Below are 23578 nucleotides of genomic sequence, written 5' to 3' on the forward strand. Positions count from 1 at the left end.
GAAACCCCGTCTCTACTAAAAATACAAAAAATTAGCTAGGCATGGTGGCACATGCCTGTAATCCCAGCTACTCAGGAGGCTGAGACAGGAGAATTGCCTGAACCCAGGAGGCGGAGGTTGCGGTGAGCGGAGATGGCGCCATTGCACTCCAGCCTGGGTAATAAGAGCGAAACTCTGTCTCAAAAAAGAAAAGAAAAGAAAAGCAAGAAAGCAAGGAGGAAAGGAGGAAAGGAGGAAAGGAGGAAAGAAGGAAAGAAGGAAAGAAAGAAAGAAAGAAGCTAAACTTCATCAAAATCAAAACTGTTGTACTTCAAAGAACACTATAAAGAGAGTGAAAAGACAATCCATATGACCCATAATTCCACTTGTAGGTATATGTCCAAGAGAAATTAAAACATATGTGTACCCAAAATCTTCAAAGCAACACTATTCACAGTACTCAAAAGGTGTAAATGCAAATGTTTACCAACTGCTGAATGAATGCACAAATGTGGCATATCCATATGATGGACTATTTATTCAGCCATAAAAGGGAATGAAATACTGGCATATGTTACAACATGGATGAACCTTGAAAACAGCATGTTGGCTGGGCGCGGTGGCTCACTCCTATAATCCCAGCACTTTGGGAGGCCGAGGCGGGTGGATCACAAGGTCAAGAGATCGAGACCATCCTGGTCAACAAGGTGAAACCCCGTCTCTACTAAAAATACAAAAATTAGCTGGGCATGGTGGCACGCGCCTGTAGTCCCAGCTACTCAGGAGGCTGAGGCAGGAGAATTGCTTGAACCCAGAAGGCGGAGGTTGTGGTGAGCCAAGATCGTGCCATTGCACTCCAGTCTAGGTAACAACAGCGAAACTCCCTCTCAAAAAAAAAAAAAAGAAAACAGCATGTTAAGTGAAAGAAGTCAGTTATAAGAAGGCCACACAAATCCATTTATATGAATTGTCCAGAGAGAAAAAGAAGGTAGATTCATGGTTGTCAGGGAATAAGAGAGCGGGGAGTAGGTATGCTTAACCTCATACTTAATGAGTATGGGGTTTCCATTTGGGGTGATGATTATGTCCAAAGGCTTTGTAACTGTATTCCTTCCCCTTTATGCTACATCCAACATCTGTGCTGGAAGCTTTTTAAAGAAGTCCTAAACTGCTTGATGCCAGCCGAAAGGAAGGCAAACAGCTTCAATACACGCTAGTTAATCAAAGATGAAGAACCACAGTATAAGAAAAGTTGCTACTGAGAGTTAGCATGGGAGATAATGATAAAAAATTTTGACTATGGTAAGACAATTACAAACATGAAACAGGATAGCATTACATCACTCTGATATCATGTACTTACCCAGATCACAGTTTCTCAATTTTGGCACTGCTGACATCTAGACCAGAATTCTTTGTCATGGGGGCTGTCCTCTTGTGCTTTGCAGGATGTTTAGCAGCACCTCCGGCCACAACCCACCAGACACTAGTAGCGTTCTCTAGTCATGACAATTAAAAATGTTTCCAGACATTTTGTCCCAGGTGGCAAAATGGCTCTCAGATGAGAACCACGGCTCTAGACTAAAATCCTGAGCATTCTGTCCAACATGAATATACATGAAGTGATGTACCTAGGGTTATGTGTTGGTAAATCAGAGAAGACAAAAAACCTAGACCACCTGGGATTGCTATGGGTCAACTTCCTAAAAGCCAATGTTTGGGAAAGGATTATAAGAAAATGTATGGAGAGAGAGCTGAAATCTTGAAAATACATTCCTAGGATTAGAACAATGGCCACCTAAATTAAGGGGAGTTGGAATAGAACAACAGGGACCCGGTAATACTCTTCATTGTCACTGTTTTGTTGATTTAATTCCCTTGTGGATCAATGATGCTCAAAGACCAGTAGAGAAATGGTCCCTGCTATCTGCATGCTGGATGCCTATCATGTCTGCCCTGGGGATAAAGGCAGCTATTCAGACACTGCCAGAGAGTTTCTGGTTTCTGTAAAGAAAATAAAAACACTGCCTACCTGAGAGTCCCGTTCTCTCCTTTGTCCAGGCTGGTGAACCGGCTGTAGAGGCGAGTGATTTGACTGTGGGAAACTAAAGAGCACAAAATTAGTTGGGGGGGGGGGGGCAGGGGAAGGGGAAGGGGGAGCAGCCCTCCTTCACACTGAACCCACCCCCTGCTGTCAGATGCTTCAAAATTGAGTAAGACTGGGATGTCACAACTCTTATCTCAAGAATGTTAAAGCAGAGAGTTTAAAAGCTAAAGAATGAAAGGAGTTAGAAAATACACTAAATCCAAAGCAATCAAAATTCAATCTCAAGAATGAAGTCTAGGCTTAATTAAGACTGTATTGAATGTCAGATGGCTAATATTTAACAAAACAAAGCCAAATGTAGTCTTTTTTTCTTCTTTTTCTTTTGTTTGCATAGTTTTTTATTTTATTTTTTTGAGGCAAAGTTTTGCTCTTTTCACCCAGGCTGGAGTGCAGTGGCACAATCTTGGCTCACTGCAACCTCTGCCTCCTGGGTTCAAGCGATTGTCCTGCCTCAGCCTCCGGAGTAGCTGGGATTACAGGCGCCTGCCACCACACCCAGCTAATTTTATGTATTTTTAGTAGAGATGGGGTTTTACCATGTTGGCCAGGCTGGTCTTGAACGCCTGACCTCAGGTGATCCACCTGCCTCCGCCTCCCATAGTGCTGGGATTATAGGCATGAGCTGCCACACCTGGCCCAAATTTAGTTTAAAAGGAAACTGTGACACTTTAATGTCCTGACTTAGAGGCTAAGAAAATGTGTTTTTATTTTATTTTACTTTTTTTTTCTTTGAGATGGGGTTTCACTCTTGTTACCCAGGCTGGAGTGCAATGGCACGATCTCAGCTCACTGGAATTTCCAACTCTCAGGTTCAAGTGATTCTCCTGACTGAGTCTCCCAAGTAGCTGGGATTACAGGTGCCCACCACCATGCCCGGCTAATTTTATAATTTTAGTAGACACAGGGTTTCACCATGTTGACCAGGATGCTTTTGAGCTCCTGACCTCAGGTGATCCACCCGCCTCGGCCTCCCAAAGTGCTGGGATTACAGGCATGAGCCACCATACCTGGCCTATTTTACTTTTTTTGGAGATGAAGTCTCACTGCTTCCCAGGCTGGAGTGCAGCGGCGCAATCTCAGCTCTCTGCATCCTCTGTCTCCCATGTTCAAGTGATCCTCCTGCCTCAGCCTCCTGAGTAGTTGGGATTACAGAGGCCCATCACCACACCTGGCTAATTTTTTGTATTTTTAGTAGAGAAGGGGTTTCACTATGTTAGCCATGCTGGTCTTGAACTGCTGAACTCATGATCCACCCAGTTTGGCCTCCCAAAGTGCTGGGATTACAGGCGTGAGCGACCATGCCCAGCCTATTTTACTTATTTTTTAAATTTTATTTTATTTTTTTGAGACAGTTTCATTTTGTCACCTAGGCTGGACTGCAGTGATGCAGTCTCAGCTCACTACAACCTCCACTTCCTGGGTTCAAGCGATTCTTGTGCCTCAGTGTCCCGAGTAGCTGGGATTACAGGCATGAGCCACAGTTCCCGGCTAAAAATGCATGTTTTGATTGAAAAAATACCTATGATCTGTTTGCTATTTCAGGGTGTACTGCGAGGTAGGTGTTGTGTGTAGAATGTTTGACTGGGGTACATCAGAGTCTGTTTTACAAATCTGTTTACTCCCATACCAGGCATTAGAGGCTTTATCCTTTCCCTCCGGATGGACCCTTGGGTAAAAGATCAGCCTCTTTTCTGTGATTGCATGAGCTTCACTGATTTCCCAGGAAAGGAACTGGCTCCAAGGAAGCAAATTAGGCAAATGTGTAAAATGGTCATGCGATCATCAGATGACATCTACCAGAAAGTTATTTTGCTCCTCATTTTGGATTTAGTCCATAAACTCAAGGTACAAGTTGACAATTAAGATGATGTAATAATGGCAGGTACACAATAACACTAAAAAGTCAAAAAGGCCTTTCTGGGAAATAGTTTAGTCTCCTGATAGACTGGAAGTAAGAGAAGGTCAACAAACAGAGTTATCGGAGGAGAAAAGACAACATCCTAAAAGGGTGTGACAGGTGTGGACTTTGTCCTAGGCTGTACCTTCAGACGTTTAAAGGGGTGACCAAAGTAGTTCCGATAGCTGTCCTCCTCCCTCCGCTCACGAAACAAAATTTACCAGTGTTGGCAACAATGGGACAAAGTAAACAGGGACAAGCAAGAAGTGAGTGGCCCAGAGCTGGGGTAAGAGGACATACTAGGTGAGGCTGTGAATTCTTCAGCATTAGGTTTCACCCTTGAAGCTGGGCTGTTCTGTCCTAGCGCTCTAAGCTGATCACTGAGCAGAGAAGGCAAAAGTATTTCCATCTGAGGCAGAGCCAGTAGGGATCGAGCCACGAAGGATGCAGTTGTGGACCGTTTTGCCAGCCAGGAAGGTATAAATGGATCACTGTAAAGTGTACACACTTGTGAGAGTTAAGCAGACAGATTCTGATTCCATTCCTAGCACCACTGCTTACCAGAGCAGGGTAAGTGAATGGGACTGTAGGGCAAACTAACCAGTCAATGAAAGGAAAGTGCTTGGCAAAGAGCCTGGCACATGGCAAGCAGTCCAGGTTAGCTATTATCAGCATCACACTTACATTCTGAGCCTGAAGGCACAAGTATTACTGCTGCACTAATTACTCTCCATTTCCCTCCTGACTCTGCTAGTTACAACTGTTTTGTTTAAGAAATTGACCAGTCTATCCCAGCTCTGGTCTCAGGCCTCAAAGGCTACCCTTGTAATGATGTTCCCTTTAGTTAAGCAAAAATAAGTCAGTTAAAGAATTACTAAGTTTCCCAAAAGACTTTTTGAAAAAAAACAGAATTTGTTCACAATCCCAACACTGCCATTTTCATTTCTTCACATGTCATCTAGTATCAGTTACTTGCATACTTTACAAAGTTGTAATAACTTGGTTTTCATTTAGTAATTCACACTTTTTCTATATTGCTTTGGAGTCCTTCTTGATCCCATTTATATAATTCTAAAATTGGAAGAAATGTTATCTAATCCAACCCCTTCAATGAACAAATGAGAGCCAGGCACAATGGCTCTCGCCTATAATCTCAGCACTTTCAGGCAGGATGAGGCCAGGAGTTCAAGACCAGCCAGGGCAACAGAGTGATACCCCATCTTTACAAAAACAAAAAATAAAATTATTTTAAACCAGAAAAAGCCACAAATAAGCCATTAAACATCTTTCTAATCTATATTATCTAAAGTAACTGTGCACTGAAACCTCCTATAGTATAACACCAGTTTACATCTGCTTAAATTCAAAATGTGACAGGGCGCAGTGGGGCAAGCCTGCAATCCTGCACTTTGGGAGGCTGAGGCAGATGGATCACCTGAGGTCAAGAGTTCGAGACCAGCCTGGCCAACATGGTGAAATCCCATCTCTATTAAAAATACAAAAATAAGCCAGGTGTGGTGGTGTAATACCAGCTACTTAGGAGGCTGAGGCAGGAAAATTGCTTGAACCAGGGAGGCAGAGGTTGCTGTGAGCTGAGATCTCACCACTGCACTCCAGAGTGAGACTCCACCTCAAACAACAACAACAAAGTACTAATATGTTAAAAATAAATAATGTAAATAAGTAGCCAAAACAATCATAAAACTACTGTCTTCCAGGATGAACTGGGCTATATGGGAGTCAGCAAAGAAACACAACCAAATGTCGACTTTTAATATTAATCAATATGGTCATATCTAAACTACAAAATTTTGGAACTAATTTTAGAACCATAATGATATGGTTACAAGGAGTTTTATTAACAAAAAGGAGAGAAGGCTTTAATTTAGGTGCTAAATTCACTGTGACAAAGAATATAAAGCAATCTCAGAACAACTCTAATCTATCCACAATCCATGTGCAGGAAGGTATTGGAACCAGGAAGAATGAAGTCAGATCATGTTTCCAGTGAACTATTTCCCCCCGAAGGCTCTAAGCCAGTCAGACAGGTACCCAAAACCTGCACAATTCTTGGTAAGCCGAAGGAAGTATCAGGAGTTGATAGCTACTCTCAGAGAAGTCATACATGTAAACATGTCTTGAATGAAGCTGTTTTTTTCTCCACTGGCATGGGCAAATAATCATTTTAAATTGTTGAAAGATTATTTAAGACTCTGACTGAGGGCGGTGGCTGATGCCTGTAATCTTAGCACTTTGGGAGGCTAAGTGGGAGGATCCCCTGAAGAAAGGACAGTTCAAAACTAGCCTGGGCAATAAAAGAAGACCCCATCTCTACAATGAATGAATGAATCAATCAATCAATAATTAGATGGCCATGGTGGTACATGCCTGTACACCTAGCTACTTGGGAGGCTGAGGCAGAAGGACTGTTTCAGCCCAGGAATTCAAAGTTGCAGTGAGCTATGATCACACCCCTGCACTCCAACCTGAGTGACAGAGTGAGGCCTTGTCTCAAAAAACACACACACACAAAAAAAAAAGAAGAAAGAAGAAGAAGAGGAGAAGAAGAAGGCCCTGTTAACCTTCCTGAAATCTTCCTATCATCACTGCATTGGGCAAAGAAGAGGAAGGCATTTCAGAGAAGTGCCAAGCAGAAATGGCAGAGAAAAGAATAAAAACAACAACGGAGTAAGAAAAAGTTATTTTGTCCTTGCCTTTATTCCAAATCTTAATGCAGAAGAACAGACCGATAACCTAGGTAAAGCATACAAGTGCAGCTAAAGGTAGCTCTAGATAAAGGAAAGTTGAGGCTTATGTGTCCTAAACATTCCCCCTGACATGAAGACTTCAAGAACTGGATTAGTCTCTTAGGGATTAAGAGGGATTTTAAAAACATTATATGAAACAAACAAAATCTACCTTTTAATAATTGGAGAAAATTGAGTAAGAAGTGAATGACAGATAATATTAAGCAGTATTATCAACTTTCTAAGGTGTGATAACAGTAATGCAGTTACATAAAAACAATCCCAATACTTAGGGGACAATGCAGAAGTATGAAGAAGTAGAGTTCTAATACCTGCAACTTCCTTTTTTTTTTGAGATGGGAGTCTCACTCTGTCTTCCATGCTGTAGTGCAGTGGCTCAATCTCAGCTCACTGCAATCTCCACCCCCCAGGTTCAAGCGATTCTTTTAACTCAGCCTCCTGAGTAGCTGGGATTACAGGCACCTGCCACTGCGCCCGGCTAATTTTTGTATTTTTAGTAGAGATGGGGTTTCACCATCTTGGCCAGGATGATCTTGAAATCCTGACCTCATGATCCACCCACCTCGGCCTCCCAAAGTGCTGGGATTACAGGTGTGAGCCACTGCACCTGGCCCTTACCTGCAACTTTCAAATGGTTTATCAAAAAATTTATATAAATAGATAAAGCTTGTATCTTGGCCAGGCACGGTGGCTCACCCCTATAATCCCAGCACTTTGGGAGGCTGAGGCGGGCAGATCACCTGAGGTCAGAAGTTGGAGAAACCCCATCTCTACTAAAAATACAAAATTAGCCGGGCGTGGTGCCATGTGCCTGTAATCCCAGCTACTCAGGAGGCTGAGGCAGAAGAATTGCTTGAACCTGGGAGGCGGAGGTTGCAGTGAGCTGAGATCGCACCATTGCACTCCAGCCTGGGCAACAAAAGTGAAACTGTCACGCACAAAAAAAAGCTTGTGTCTTTGCAGCTGCTGCTGAGGTCAATTATCTTCTGAATGAATAACCCTCCAACTACTCTATGTCCTGAACTGCCTTGCCCCTTGCACCCCAAAAAGGTTCCTGGCAGGGCATGGTGGCTCATCTCTGTAATCACAGCACTTTGGGGGGCTGAGATGGCCAGATCACCTGAACTCAGGAGTTTAAGACCAGCCTGGGAAACATGGTGAAATCCTATCTCTACAAAAAATTTTTAAAAAACACAAAAAAACTAGCCAGGCATGGTGGCATGTGCCTATAGTCCCAGCTACTCAGGAGGCTGAGCTGGGAAGATCACTTGAGCCCAGGAGTTTGAGGCTGCAGTAAGCCATAATTATGCCATTGCACTCCAGCCTAGATATGACAGAGCAAGACCCTGTCTCAAAAAATAAATAAATAAAAATTAAAAATCAGGCAGTGGGCCAGGTGCAGTGGCTCATGCCTGTAATCCCAGCACTTTGGGAGGTTAAGGTGGGCAGATCATGAAGTCAGGAGATTCAGACCATCCTGGCTAACATGGTGAAACCCTGTCTCTACTAAAAGTGCAAAAATTAACTGGGGTGTTGGCACGAGCCTGCAGTCCCAGCTACTCAGGAGGCTGAGGCAGGAGAATCGCTTGAACCCAGAAGGTGGAAGTTGCAGTGAGCCAAGATCATACCATTGCACTCCAGCCTGGTGACAGAGAAAGACTCTGTCTCTTAATAATAAATAAATAAATAAATAAATAAATAAATAAATAAATAAATAAATAAGGCAGTGGCTGGCCACAGTGGCTCATAGCTGTAATTCTAATACTCTGAAAGGCTGGGGTGGAAGGATCACTTGAAGCCAGGAGTTTGCGGCTGCAGTGAGCTATGATTGCACCACCACACTGCAGCCTGGGCAACAGAGACCCTGTCCCAAAAAAAAAAAAAAATAAAGTTCCTAGGGTCTCTTTCTCACCATGTCTTCTCTAATGTGACAAACAATTGCTTCTTATCCCTTTATGGCATCAAATGAGAATAAAACTTTGCACTAGAACTAAAAAAGTACAGAGCTTTACAAATCACTTAACCCAAAACCAGCTAAAGGTGTTAGTTATCCGTGCATGTCCATTTCAATAGGAGGCAGAAGACAGCAAGGTTTCTGTAATAATAGAACCTTCAGGCTGGTGAGGGTTGAGAAGGGTCCTATATTTGGAGGGACGAGAAGCCTGAAGTTGCATTTCTACTTACATTCTAGCCATGAATTTGTTCTTAAGCAATTGCCTTTGCCAGGCTTGTACTCTGTTAGAACTAGTTCTATCATTATTACACTCTTTCAAACAAACAAAACCTCACCAAACTGTACTACTTCCTAAACCTGTACAACACCCTTCCCACACCATGACACACACCAAAAGGAACAGACTAAAAATAATCTGCAATTAAGTGAATTAAAGGTGATGATTACAGAAACTCCTAAGACATTTGGGGCTTATCCCCAATTACATCTTTTATTCAAATGAGCTTTAATTTGTGAAAATGCAGAAGTCTGAAAGAAGGTAGAACAATGACAATTTAGCAAATATGCCAACAGAAAGCATTTCTTAGACAATTCCTAAACTGTTAAAACATCATGACTTGGCTCGTTGCGGTGGCTCACACCTGTAATCCCAACACTTTGGGAGACCAAGGCAGGTGGATTGCCTGAGGTCAGGAATTCAAGACCAGCCTGACCAATGTAGTGAAACTCCGTCTCTACTAAAAATACAAAAAATGAGTTGGGTGTGATGGCAGGTGCCTATAATTCCAGCTACTAGGGAGGCTGAGGTAGGAGAATCACTTGAACCTGGGAGGTGGAGGTTGCAGTGAGCCAAGATCATGCCATTGCACTCCAGCCTGGGCAACTCTGTCTCAAAAACAAAAAACAAAAACACATTATGACTAAATAGTTTCATAAATGGTTAAAAACTCCTTTAAAAGTTTTATTTCCTTAAAATTGGCAAAACATCTGTACTTAATTCCTAATCAAATGTCCACTAATAAGAGAAGTACAAAATGCTGTAACCTCACCACTTATATAGCCCTACGCAATAGTTTTTATAACTAGCACATGCAAATGGTATTTTCTCAGTAAGATGATTGTTATCTATGGTTCAAAATAATAACTCTCACATGAAGTTTATTATACCAGACACTATTCTAAGTAGTTTACATAATTCATCTAATTGTCATAACAATCCTGTAAAGGAGTAAAGGAGGCATTACTGCCAGGCATGGTGGCTCACACCTGTAATCCCAGCACTTTGGGAGGTCAAGAGTTCGAGACCAACTTGACCAAAGTGGAGAAACGCTCCCGTCTCTACTAAAAATACAAAAATTGGTTGGGAATGGTGGCAGGCGCCTGTAATCCAAGCTACTCAGGAGACTGAGGCAGAAGAATCACTTAAACCTGGTAGGAGCAGGTTGTGGTGACCTGTGATCCCACCATTGCACTCCAGCTTGGGCAACAAGAGACTCCATCTCAAAAAAACAAACAAACAAATAAAGCAGACACTATTATTATTCTAATTTTATAGATGATAAAACTGAGGCTCACAGGTAATTCTTATTTAAGAATTACTTTTCTGGCTGGGTGTGGTGGCTCACACATGTAATCCAAGCACTTTGGAGGCCAAGGTGGGCGGATCACCTGAGGTCGGGAGTTCAAGACCAGCCTGATCAACATAGTGAAACCCCATCTTTAAAAAATAAATAAATAATTACTTTTCCAAACACTTAGTGTTATTCATTAAATATCTAATACCAGCTAATCAAGTCATATGAGTTCTAAACAATTTAAATTTACAAAAAATATGGTTAAATGTATGTAAGTAATCATCAATTCCAATGCAAAACTTTCACAATGAATATAAAGTTAGTATTCCTCAATTATGTTACATTTTTTACTGGCAAAGGGAATAAGTAGTAAAATGTCTTATTATTGTTTTTTTTTTTTTTAGAGAAGGGGTTTCACCGTGTTGGCCAGGATGGTCTCGATCTCTTGACCTCATGATCTGCCCGCCTCAGCCTCCCAAAGTGCTGGGATTACAGGTGTGAGCCACCATGCCCGGCCTGTAATTGTTCTTAAAGTGCTTCTGATAGTTCCTCAAATTCTTCATAAAACAAAAGATAGATGAAAACAGGACAAATTCCACCTCTCTACCCACTCCAGGTATGTTTTTATTCTTCAAAATCTTTTGCATCATACCAAATTAATCCTTGAAAATACAACTCTGGGCCTGGTGCAGTGGCTCACATCTGTAATCCCAGCACTCTGGGAGGCTGAGGTGGCTTAAGAATCACTTGTGGCCAGGAATTCATGACCAGTCTCGACAAATAGTGAGACCTCATCTCTACAAAAAATAAAAATCAGCCAGGCATGGTGGTATGCATCTGTAGTTCTAGCCGCTTGGGACTCTGAAGTGGGAGAATGGCTTAAACCTAGGAGTTGGAGGCTTGCAGTGAGTTATGCTCAAGCCACTGTAGTGCAGCCTAAGAGATGGAGCAAAGACCCCGTGTCTAAAATAAAGAAAAAGAAAAACCAACTCTGATAATGGGCACTATTTGGATAAACTGATGGTTCCCAGGGCAAAGGAATGACTTTGTAGCAGGCTTAGGGGAGATCTCTCCTGGAAGTTACTCAAAATGTCCTATCTCTCCAAATCTAATCCATTTATACATGCATCAAGGCCCAATTCCTGTCCTCCACAAAGACTCTCTCTTCCCTGATTTCTGAAGGTGGGTGACACACAATTTCAGCTTTCTTATGTCATGATGCTAATCATAACTCTCTTGGGCTTATCTTCCCAACCAGCTTGTGGGTGTTTTTTGTAACCATCTGCTCTGAGTACCTAGCACAGTACTGAACAGGCACTGTACAAATTCAGTCAGCACTTGTTTGACTAAGCATTCTGGCTCAATACATACATTTGCACTGGTTGTGGTGAGAATCTCCCTCACAAATTATTCACTCTTTGTCAATAGGGAAAACAGTTTTCCATGAGCACTTAGTTGTTTGTCCACAAGCCACATGGTAAAAGTATCCCAGAGGACTACAGCCATCTAGGGCCTTTCCATTTGGTCAAACATATATAAACCAGGGTGGGATTACTGCTCCCTTCATTCTGAAGCAAAAATGGCTTTTTGCATGCTCACTATGGTTTACACTTTCTCATTATGTGACTCTTTATTTTTCTTTGGTTCTCCTTATTTCTCCATGTGACTCTTTAACATAAATACTTTAATTTGATGTCACCCTTGACCTAAAGTAGTTGTAATTACAAATGTGGCCAGAAGTTATGGCCACAAAATGTAATAAAATGCTTGCTGAATCCAAACTGCCTGTATCTCCACTCCTAGGGTCAGGGTAAGTCAGTGGCCAAACAAGTACTGCAAATTATAAAGCGCTAACTACTTTTGCTCATTCAAAATCGTGAAAAGGACTGCCTTGGTAGGTGGTGAGGTTCTCATCATTAAAGGTCTTTACAGAGAAGCTTACGGGCCATATTTTGGGGGGGAGGCTGAAAGAAGCAAACCAATCCAAAAAGGGATGGAACTAGATAATGTCCCTTCCAACTTGAAAACTCTAGAAAGTTGAATTTGTCACAAAGAGAACAGCACTTAATATATCCTAGGCCGGAATAATTCTGTAGTTCCCCATAGCACTCCTCAGTACTATCTGCATGCAGCCCCTGAGTGAGTTACTGGTCATGTCATTCTCAAAGACAGGTATGATGCAGAGTCAGAGCTCAGTTGCTACATCATTCGTTAACAAGAATCATAAAGGTTTACTGAAAAGATAAAATATTGTATGGATCAATACCATTGTATCATACATTGCATTATCGAGGGCTATTCAAATGTATGATGGTATTTTACAGAGCTTCAGAATCCCCAGAGCTCTTTTGCTCCTTTGTTCAAGCTAATGAGGAAGAGACTATACTATAAAAAGAGAGGAAAAAAATCAGTTATGCCGGGCGCGGTGCCTCAGGCCTGTAATCCCAACACTGAGAGGCTGAGGCAGGTGAATCATTAGAGGTCAGGAGTTTGAGACCAGCCTGTCCAGCGTGGTGAAACCCCGTGTCTACCAAAAATACAAAAATTAGCCAGGTGTGGTGGCAGACACCTGTAATCCCAGCTACTAGGGAGGCTGAGGCAGGAGAATCGCTTGAACCTGGGAGGCGGAGGTTGCAGTGAGCCGACATCACACCACTGCACTCCAGCCTGGGCAGACAGAGTGAGACTCCGTCTCAAAAAAAAAAAAAAGAAAGAAAGAAAGAAAAGAAAATTCCTAGTACAAATTCACATGAAAATTTTTGGAGCACTAGGACAGCAAATATCCTCGTGTAAGTAAAAAATTGGTGGTCACAGTATCCGTGTATTTTCTCTAAAAGTTTAGACTGAAAGAACTCTCACAATCCCAGGTCCCTAATTGTTTAAAGGTCTCCAGGCATCGGATCATGTCTTCCAAAGCCTTGCTACACGGTTTTACTTTCTGGGTAGTTTCCCCAATATGTGACAAGAACTTGTTTGTAATTTCCCACAATTGTCAGATATTTTAGGTCCTTGCTCAGAAATTGATTTTCTACAGAATCCATCTCGAGTTCCTGAATTTGCTTCTCGGGCTTTACCTACCGTTCAGTTGCCTCTTCATAGGGAAGGGTGGTGCGAGGCAACAGAAAGGAATTGACTTCAGGGACTTTAATGGGCAGGAGGCAGAAAACGGGGACGTCGACGCTCTACGAGTGATCAAGACTCCCGATTTTGAAGGGAAGGACGAGCCACAGTAGCTACAGCCCCACTCCAGGAAGCTGCAGCTGGAAGAACAGGTATTCCAGCTCTCGTTCCCCATACCTGGAGGCTGCCCAGGACCCCACAACCTCACAGACACCTGAGCTCCAGACCTTAGAGACAGCCGCCCATGGTTCTGAGGCCAGCCTGAGGCGCCCGGCATTCCCACCCCCAACCCGAACTCACAGCCAGTCTCCTTCTTGATCTCCTCGAGCTCTTCGTCCCTCAGTAACGTGGAGGCCCGAGAACCCATCGCCGTGTCGGAGGCTCCTCTGGGAGCAGCGGCGCCAGAAAAGACGGCGACAGGAGGGAAGGAGGGAGGGGAGAAAGGGCTAGGGGTCAAGAAGGGAGAGGGCAGTGTTTCCACTGCGGACCCAGGAGGGAACCCAGGGGTGGTGCGAGGGGAGGGCGGCCCCGAGGACCCGCCAATCAGGCGCGAGGCAGCGCCCGGCTCAGGAGCCGACGTCAGCGTTCGAGTTCCAGCCCCGAATGAATCAGCCCAGCTCCAACCCAAGTCCAGCAGAAGACGGACCCCGCCCCCGGAACCGCAGCTGCCACCGGCCTTAAAAGGGCGATGCCATTCTGGCGCTAACGACGCAATTAAAAGGGCAACTCCATTGATCAACCGTTTGACAACTAACCTGCGGCAGGCAGCGTAGCCTACCCTTTCTCACAGGCATCGAACACTAGGAATCCAACTCGATAGCTGGTACGCATTGCGGAGATAAACGTCGAGTGGGGGAAACCCTAGGGTGTGCCCCTAGAGAACCGCACGCGGGGTTTCCCTTCATCTTCTCTGGCGGCCGTCCTCCTCCAGGCCGCAGGGGGCGCTGGGGAGCCAGCCTCGGGGTCGCACGCTGATTGGCTTCTCGGGAAACGGACAATTCTCGACGTTGGGCCGGGCGGGCGTCGCCTTTGCGGCGCTGGGGCCTGGCGTGGCCAGGTTGCTTTTAGGCTGTGATTTGATAACTCCTGCAGGGTGGCGTGGAGCGCCTTGAGACTTCTTCCTTCACTGTAGCCTCTCTTCTTTTAGTCCCAGACTGAGGAACTAACCACTTGGGTGAAATTGGGGTCCAGATTTCCCAAACTTGCTTCGGAGGAAAAAGCCCTAACGGTGGAAGACAGTGAATTCCTAGCGTATGGTCCGCCGTTTATTTGAAGTTTCTTATTTTTGTCTTAAAAATGAGAAAATGCATTTTATTCTCATGGTGTATTGTTTGTTTTGATGGAAAAGGTAGTCCGGGCCCGATGGGTCACACCTGTAATCCCAGCAGTTTGGGAGGCCGAGGCGGGCAGATCACCTGATGTTGGGGATTCAAGACCACCCTGACTAACATGGAGAAACCCCGTCTCTACTAAAAATACAAAATTAGCCGGGCGTGGTGGCGCATGCCTGTAATCCCAGCTACTCAGGAGGCTGAGGCAGGAGAATCGCTTGAACCCAGGATGCAGAGGTTGCAGTGAGCCGAGATCGCATCATTGCACTCCAGCCTGGGCAACAAGAGCGAAACTGCGTCTCAAAAAAAAAAAAAAAAAAAAAAAAAAAAAGGTAAAAGTCACCGGTTAAATTGGTACCCACTATCAGGTGAACCAGTTTTTACTGCTTCACTTGCCTTAGCCCTTCACACCTGCTTGGTTAGAACTCACATATAGAATATGGAAAAACCGAATTCCTACCACTGTTAGTACCTAAGTACTAGGATATTTTTGTCTTAGCAAGCTTCCCAGGTCAATTTAGGTTATTAATTTTAAGCGTTACCTAAGGCTTTACAGCTTAGCCTGAGGCCCCACACGTTACCTGCAGGCTGAGGTTCTACTTTGAAGAACTAGAGTTTTCTTTGTTGTTTTGTTTTTTTTGATACAGAGTCTCACTCTGTTGCCCAGGGTGGAGTGCAATGGCCTGATCACGCCGCAATTTTGGCTCACTGCAACCTCTGCCTCCCAAGTTCAAATGATTCACTTGCCTCAGCCTCCCGAGTAGCTTGTATGACAGTTGCGTGCCACCACACCCAGCTGATTTTTGTATTTTTACTAGAGACAGGGTTTCACCATCTTGGCCAGGCTGGCCTTCAATTCCTGAACTCAGATGATACACCCACCTCAGCCTCCCAAAGTGTTGGAATTAGAGGCATGAGCCTTAGATTACTTTTATGATTGGTGTGGGCTTGTCTGACCTAGTGATGTTGTTCCTAACACTCAGTAACATTTTGGATGTGCACAAAAGCTTAATTACTGGGGCTGAGCTGCTTTTTACGTTGGAATATGGCTGTGACAGGAAAACTTTGTCAACCCCATGAATGTCCATTTTCTCAGCCCTGAAACCCATCTCTAGATGCTGACCTTACTTTTTTCCTTTCTAATCTTGAATCTTACCATTTGCAGCTGTCACCAGTCAAAGCTTTCATTACTTTGTGTTAGTCATTCTCTTATTTTCCAGGCATTCCACAAACTTTTCTTTCTTGGGTAGCTTTTAAAAAGATAAGTTAGCTTTTGCGTCTATTAAGGGCTGGTTTTTTTTCCCAGTTTTATGTATTTTGCTTTAAAAATTCTCCTTTTGCTTGTTGGATTAACTTAATGATTCTCTTAGACTCTGATGATTTGTTTTATATTCTGTCTGGTTGCATAATACTTGGTCTTGAGCTAGACTACAAGCATCCTACACTAGAGGCCTGATCTTAGTTAAGATTGCATTACCTTCTAGTTGTGTGACTTTGGGCAGGTGTCTTAAACTTCTAAACTGCAAGTTCCTCATTTATAAATTAGGTTATGGTTGTTGTATCAAGTAATATTTGTATAAGAACTTGATTGACCTTAAAATATAAAAATATAGGTTACTGAAAATGGTAGGTAACGTCTCACCTTCTTCCTAGTTGACTTAGGAAGGTCACTGAAAATGGTAGGTAACATCTCACCTTCTTCCTAGTTGACTTAGACTCTATTTCATCAGTGTTTTTATGGCTAAATTGCAAAATTCACTGAGTTTTCCTAGTGTGGCAAAAGTAAGCAGCTTTTAAATTTAAAACGCTGTAGAAGAATGTTTATTTAAGTTTCTAAATACAAGGACATCTAAATAACAGAATAGTTCTAAAATAACTTTTAAAAGTTACTGTATTATGGTAAATAAGAGTACCTACTCTCTTTTTTTCTTTTTTTTTGAGACAGAGTTTCGGCTGGGCGTGGTGGCTCACACCTGTAATCCAAGCACTTTGGAGGCCAAGGTGGGCGGATCACCTGAGGTCGGGAGTTCAAGACCAGCCTGATCAACATGGTGAAACCCTGTATTTATATTTAAGAAAAAAAAAAAAAAAGGAAATAATGGTTTTGGCCGGGCGCAGTGGCTCACACCTGTAATCCTAGCACTTTGGGAGGCTAAGGTGGGTGGATCACCTGAGGTCAGGAGTTCAAGATCAACCTGGCCATCATGGTGAAACCCCATCTTTATAAAAAAAAGAAAAAAGAAAAAAAAAAAAAGAGAGAGTTTCACTCTTGTCTCCCAGGATGGAGTGCAGTGGCAGGATCTCAGCTGACTGCAACCTCCATCCCCTGGGTTCAAGTGATTCTCCTGGCTCGACTTCTAAGTAGCTAGGATTACAGGCATGTGTCACCACACCCTGGCTAATTTTTGTATTTTTAGTAGAAATGGGGTTTCACCATCTTGGCCAGGCTGGTCTTGAACTCCTGACCTCAGGTGATCTGCCCGCCTCAGCCTCCCAAAGTGCTAAGATTACTGGCATGAGCCACTACTCCCAGCGGTGAGTACTCCAATTAAAGGCCAGAGATTGTCTAACTAGGTTAAAAAAAGAAAACAGAACCCAAGGCCAGGTGCAGTGGCTCATGCCTGTAATCCCAGCACTTTGGGAGGCCTAGGTGGGCCACTTTGGTTCACCTGAGGTTCAAGACCAGCCTGACCAACATGGAGACACCCCATCTCTAAAACATAAATAAATAAATAAAATTAAAAAAACAAAAAAACAGAACCCAAACATATGCTATTTTGAAGACATACACTTTGAATATAAAGGCACTGATATGATAAGGTTTGGTTTCTGTGTCCCCACCCACATCTCATCTCAATTCTTAGTGCATTTTTTCTTTGTAGATTTTCGTATTGTAATTTTTTTTTCTTTTTTTTGAGAAAGTATGTTGCTCTGTTGCCCAGGCTGGACTGCAGTAGGGCGATCTTGGCTCAATGCAACCTTTGCCTCCTGGGTTCAAGTGAGTGATTCTCCTGCCTCATCCTCTTGAGTAGCTGGGACTAGAGGCCCAGGACACCGTGTGTGGATAACTTTTGTCTTTTTAGTAGAGGTGGGGTTTCACCATGTTAGCCAAGCTGGTCCTAAAGTCCTGGCCTCAACTGATCTGCCTGCTTTGGCCTCCCAAAGTTCTGGGATTACAGGTGTGAGCCACTGTGCCTGGTCTGTATTGTTGTAATTCTTTATAATGGACATGTATCTTTTTTTTTTTTTCTTATTTTTTAATTTTTTTCAAAGACAGGGTTTTACCATATTGGTCAGGCTGGTCTCGAACTTCTGACCTCAGGTGATCCGCCCACTTCAGCCTCCCAAAGTGCTGGGATTACAGGCGCCAGGCGCCTGTATCATTTTTACAAAAACATTTGAGTGTGTGGCATGTGGCAGTTTCATCTGTCAGCTTCGCATGACTGGTTGATTACAGTATGCAGCCCAATCCCCAAGCTGTGGCTCAGGTGGCTTGGAATGGTCTTTGCAATAACATGGCAACTGGATTGGTTATGCATTAATTGTGTTGGTTGCTTGGTAACAATGTCAATCTATGGAAATGTTATTAAACCAGAAAAGGATACATCCAGAAGAGAGTACATCCAGACATTTCTGGGTAAACAATTTATTTTTCAATCTTCAATTTGGCTTTTATTTTAAAATACTTTTAGCTAGAACAGTCATACGGCAGAAAATAATAAAACACAAAGAAATGGAGCATTTCAAGTACCTAGACATAAAAATTAATACGATAGCATAGACCCAAGTTATGGGAAACAGTCTGTAAAATTCTATTCATTAAACACAATTTGAAAGAAAAGCTCTTTCCCAATGTACCACTATTGTCCTACCTCCCTTGATTTCCTTTTAATCCCTAAGTAAAGGGTAAATTTAGTTGCTTTACTTAAAATTATCAGCTTCAGTTTTGGTAAAAATTACCATGCCCTTAAAATCTCAACCAGAGTTATAAAAAATATGAGCCCGGCCAGGCGCAGTGGCTCACGCCTGTAATCCCAGCACTTTGGGAGGCCGAGGCAGGTGGATCATAAGGTCGAGATCGAGACCATCCTGGTCAACAAGTTGAAACCCCGTCTCTACTAAAAATACAAAAATATAGCTGGGCAGGGTGGCGCGCACCTGTAGTCCCAGCTACTTGGGAGGCTGAGGCAGGAGAATTGCTTGAACCCAGGAGGCGGAGGTGGCAGTGAGCCGAGATCACACCATTGCACTCCAGCCTGGGTAACAAGAGCAAAACTCCGTCTCAAAAAAAAAAAAAAAAAAAAAAAAAGAGCCCAAGTAGTTATGCTGCCCTAAACAATTTATTGAAGCATGTATTGGCAAGTATTTCTGCTGATGTCAACTTTTCTTCATTTGTTCTTTTCATTTTTTTTTGTTATGTTATATAATTTTGCCATTAAAAAGCCTCTAAATGAAGCCAGGCGCAGTGGCTCATGCCTGTAATCCTAGGACTTTGGGAGGCCGAGGTGGGTGGATCACCTGAGGTCAGGAGTTCGAGACCAGCCTGGACATCAGGTTGAAACCCCATCTTTAAAAAAAAAAGCCTCTAAATGTTCTGCTTCTTTCTTTTAGCTAAGGAAGAAAAGATGATATCATGCCCATTTTGTTTTGTTTTGTTTTGTTTTTTTTGAGACAGAGTCTCGCACTGTCACCCAGGCTGTAGTGTAGTGGCATGATCTCAGCTCACTGCAATCTCCACCTTCTTCCTGGTTTCAAGCGATTCTCCTGCCTCAGCCTCCTGAGTAGCTGGGACTTCAGGCATGTGCCACCATGCCCATCTAATTTTTTTGTATTTTTAGTAGAGATGGGGTTTCACCATGTTGGCCAGGATGGTCTCGATCTCCTGACCTCGTGATCTGCCTGCCTCAGCCTCCCAAAGTGCTAGGATTACAGCTGTGAGCCACTGTGCCCGGCCCTATCCTGCCCATTTTTTAAAACAAAGAAGCTAAGCCTATCTTGCCCAATTTCTTATGGTTTTCAGTTTCCTATGTATGAGAGTTGGTGCTTGCAATGATCCTTTTCTCATCACTCCAAAAAGATGAATAGAACTGAATTATTCAGATTTTATTCTTCTTGTCCATTACAGATATGAGAAAAGGAAAATAACTTTGCTCCTGTAAAATATTTTAAAATTCATAGATCTCTTTATTAATTTTCAAGTGTTTGAATGCTTAAAGAAGATAATTTGAAGGCAGCTTTTGGAATCAATTAGCATGGATCCCAGCAGCGACTACTATTTCCTCAACAAGATCTTGTGGAGAAGGGTGAAACTCACTTTGGTCTGTGGTGTCTTCGAGGGTGTGCTTCAGCATGTTGACCCTAACAAGATTGTTGTCCTCAAGAAAGGTCTTGTTCTATTTTTCATAATGTTCTGCCTTTGAAGAGATTAATGATTGAGTTTTAGTGATAGGTTTGGGCTCAATTAGCAATTGGGAGGGTGGCATTGTTCCTCTTTTAGGGAAAGTGTGTGAGGAAAGTTAGAATACTGTTTTTCCCAAACAGAATAATGTGACTGTATATGCTGGTTGTCCCTACTTCTATACTTCTGACATGATAGCAGGAATTTTCAATATAAAAAGTTGTTTTAATTTAAAAAACATTTTTTTAAATTTGTTTTTTGTTGTTGAGATAGAGTTTTGCTCTGTTGCCCCATCTGAAGTGCAGTGGCATGATCTTGGCTCACCGCAACCTCTACCTCCTGGATTCAAGCAATTCTCCTGCTTCAGCCTCCCAAATAGCTGGGATTACAGGTGCATGCCACCACACCTGGCTAATTTTTGTATTTTTCATAGAGACAGGATTTCACCATGTTGGGCAGGCTGGTCTCAAACTCCTGACCTCAGGTGATCTGTCTACCTCAGCCTCCCAAAGTGCTGGGATTATAGGCATGAGCCACCACGCCCAGCGCCCCCCCACCCCTTTTTTTTTTTCTGAGATGGACTCTTGCTCTTGTCACCCAGGCTGGAGTGCAGTGGTGCCATCTTGGCTCACTGAAACCTCTGTCTCCAAGGTTCAAGAAATTCTCCTGTCTCAGCCTTCCAAGTAGATGTGATTACAGGTGCCCACCACCACGCCTGGCTAATATTTGTATTTTTAGTAGAGACAGGGTTTCACTGTGTTAGCCAGGCTGATCTCAAACTCAGGACCTAAGGTGATCCGCCCACCTCAGCCTCCCAAAGTACCGGGATTACAGATATAAGCCGCTGTGCCCAACCCTTTAATATCTTTCCGTATGCATTTTGAAATTAAAAATAACCACCACATTAGTTAGAATTGCTTTTGACTTCAGATGAGCTCACACAGTAAGGGGTTAATTTTTCTCACACAAAAAGTACAGAGATGGGCAGCTGAAGAATAATGCAATGACTGAAAGACACCAGCAGAGATAAGGTGCCTTTTGCTCCTGCTCTGCCACATCAGTGATCATCTCTTATCGTCGTGGTCACCAGTAGGGCCTCTACACCTCCCAGCTTCAATTCCCATTTATCATAAAGAATAAAGCTCAAGAACAGGCAAATGCAACAGATACATAGGGCAATCTTTTTTTTTCTTTTTTTTAAAGACAAAATCAGGCTCTGCTACCCAGGCTGGATTGCAATGGCATGGTGCAATCACAGCTCATTGCAGCCTCAACTACCCAGGGTCAAGTGATCCTCCCACCTCAGCCTCCTGAGCAGCTGGGACTACACTTGTACAACACCTCACCTGGCTAATTTTTTAATCTTTATTTTTTGTAGAGACAGGCTCTTCTTGTGTTGCCCAGGCTGGTCTTAAACTCCTGGGCTTAAGTGATTCTCCATGGCCTCCAAAATGCTAATTTTATATTAGTATTTTTTTCTGATTTAATGTTTCTTTTTTTTTGGGGGGGAAGGGAGATGGAATTTCCATGTCCTCTTTGGTTGTATCACCCTCTCAGTACCTGCATGTCTGGTAATCTGGAAGCTTCAATATATAGAGTTTCCTGGTATTATAAGTTTCAGATTCATCATTGAAACATGTATAAATTGCATTTGATAGGTTAATGTTATTAAGCCATATTTTGAGTTAAAATAGACTTTTATGGGCTAGGATGGGATTGTGACAGGTTTCTGTAACATTAATTCATTTAGTAATCATGTATTGATTGTTTGTGTCTCAGGAACTCTGCTTGGTACCAGGGACACATATAGAAAGAAGGTGGTCCCTGTTCTCAAGAAACTTAGTCAGGACTTAATCCCAGCTATCTGGGAGGGTAAGGCAGAATTGCTTGAGGCCAGGAGTTTAATACGAGCCCAGGCAACATAGCAAAACCACATCTGTAAGAAAAATAAAAATTTTTAATTAATTTTTTTTCTTTTTAAAAAAATTGAGATGGAAGCAGGATGCAGTGGCTTACACCTGTAATCCCAGCACTTTGGGAGGCCTAGACAGGCGGATCACCAGAGGTTGGGAATTCGAGACAAGCCTGACCAACATGGAGAAACCCCATCTCTATTAAAAATAAAAAATAAAAAGAATAAAAACAAATTAGCCAGGCATGGTGGCACATGCCTGTAATCCCAGCTGCTCAGAAGACTGAGGCAGGAGAATCGCTTGAACCCGGGAGGCGGATGTTGCAGTGAGCCGAGATCGTGTCATTGCACTTCAGCCTGGGCAACAACAGCAAAACTCCATCTCAAAAAAAAAAAAAATTGAGATGGAGATTGAGTCTTACTATGTTGCCCAGGGTTGTGTCCAGCTCCTGGGCTCAAGTGATCTCATCTCAGCCTCCCGAAGTTCTGGGATTATAGGCATGAGCCATCACACCCAGCCCCCAACAGAAAAATGTGTTTTGACGGAGTCTCACTCTGTCACTCAGGCTGGAGTGTAGTGACACTATCATGGCTCATTTCTACCTTGACCTCCTGGGTTCAAGTGATTCTCCTGCTTCAACCTCCTAAATACCTGGGACTACAGGCATGTGCCACCAAGCTGAGTAAATTTTTAAAATTTTTGTAGAGATAGGGTCTCCCTGTGTTGCTCAGGCTGGTCTTGAACTCCTGGGCTCAACCAGTTCTCCCACTCAGCCTCCAAAGTGCTGAGATTAGAAGTGTGAGCCACCACATCCAGCCTAAAAAACAATTTTTAAAAAAATTAGCCAGTCTTGGTGGCTCACACCTGTAGTCCCAGCTATTTGGAGCTGAAGTGGGAGGATCACTTAACCCCAGGTGTTTGAAGCTGCTGTGAGCTATGACCATGCCACTGCACTCCAGCCTGGGCAACAGAGCCAGACCTCCATCTCTAAAAAAAAATTTTTTTTTAACTAAAAACTTACTCTAAAAGAAGAAAAAAAAAAACTCTACTAGATAGATAGGTAGACAGGTATAATGGAGTGTGAGATCCTCTCTGAGAAGATGCAAAGGATGCTATGAAAACACAAAGATTCAGCTAATTTGGATCTAGAAGTGCTTGAATTAGGACAGTGGAGTGATCTTCTAAAGGAGGAATTGGTGGTGGAACTCCATCTGGTTGAGTAGGAGTCAACAATGAGAAAGGGACCCGGAGTAATGGCTCATGCCTATAATCCCAGTACTTTGGGAGGAATCTTGGCTCACTGTAACCTCTGCCTCCCAGGTTCAAGGGATTCTTCTGCCTTGGTCTACTGAGTAGCTGGTATTACAGGCACATGCCACCATACCCAGCTAAGTTCTGTATTTTTTAGTAGAGGCAGAATTTTGCCATGTTGGCCAGGCTGGTTTTGAACTCCTGACCTCAGGTGATCCACCTGCCTTGGCCTCCCAAAATGCTGGGATTTACAGTCATGAGCCACTGTACCTGTCCCAGTTTAAAA

The 23578-nt window shown here is 43.2% G+C and overlaps 2 protein-coding genes across 10 annotated transcripts in view; one reads left to right on the top strand and one right to left on the bottom strand.

Annotated features, from left to right (window-relative positions):
• Window positions 1-13912, bottom strand: part of CHP1 (calcineurin like EF-hand protein 1) — a 49534-nt gene extending 35622 nt beyond the window's left edge. The window contains exons 1-2 of the mRNA XM_035259796.3: window positions 13700-13912; window positions 2012-2084 (exon numbers count right to left, since the gene is read on the bottom strand). Coding sequence (XP_035115687.1) covers window positions 2012-2084; window positions 13700-13766 — 140 coding nt within the window. The 5' untranslated portion in view covers window positions 13767-13912. The remainder of the gene's footprint in view (window positions 1-2011; window positions 2085-13699) is intronic.
• A 92-nt stretch (window positions 13913-14004) lies between these two features.
• Window positions 14005-23578, top strand: part of EXD1 (exonuclease 3'-5' domain containing 1) — a 40940-nt gene continuing 31366 nt past the window's right edge. The window contains exons 1-3 of one of the 9 annotated variants that reach the window (XM_035259789.3): window positions 14005-14222; window positions 16676-16731; window positions 19930-20115. In XM_035259789.3, coding sequence (XP_035115680.1) covers window positions 19983-20115 — 133 coding nt within the window. In that variant the 5' untranslated portion in view covers window positions 14005-14222; window positions 16676-16731; window positions 19930-19982. Of the gene's footprint in view, window positions 14223-14421; window positions 14656-16383; window positions 16410-16675; window positions 16732-18261; window positions 18368-19929; window positions 20116-23578 lie in introns of those variants that run through there. The other 8 variants (XM_054239710.2, XM_035259788.3, XM_035259790.3 and 5 more) reach the window with 8 other exon arrangements.

The sequence above is a fragment of the Callithrix jacchus genome, chromosome 8, assembly GCF_049354715.1.
Source record: "Callithrix jacchus isolate 240 chromosome 8, calJac240_pri, whole genome shotgun sequence".
NCBI classification, from domain to species: domain Eukaryota; kingdom Metazoa; phylum Chordata; class Mammalia; order Primates; family Cebidae; genus Callithrix; species Callithrix jacchus.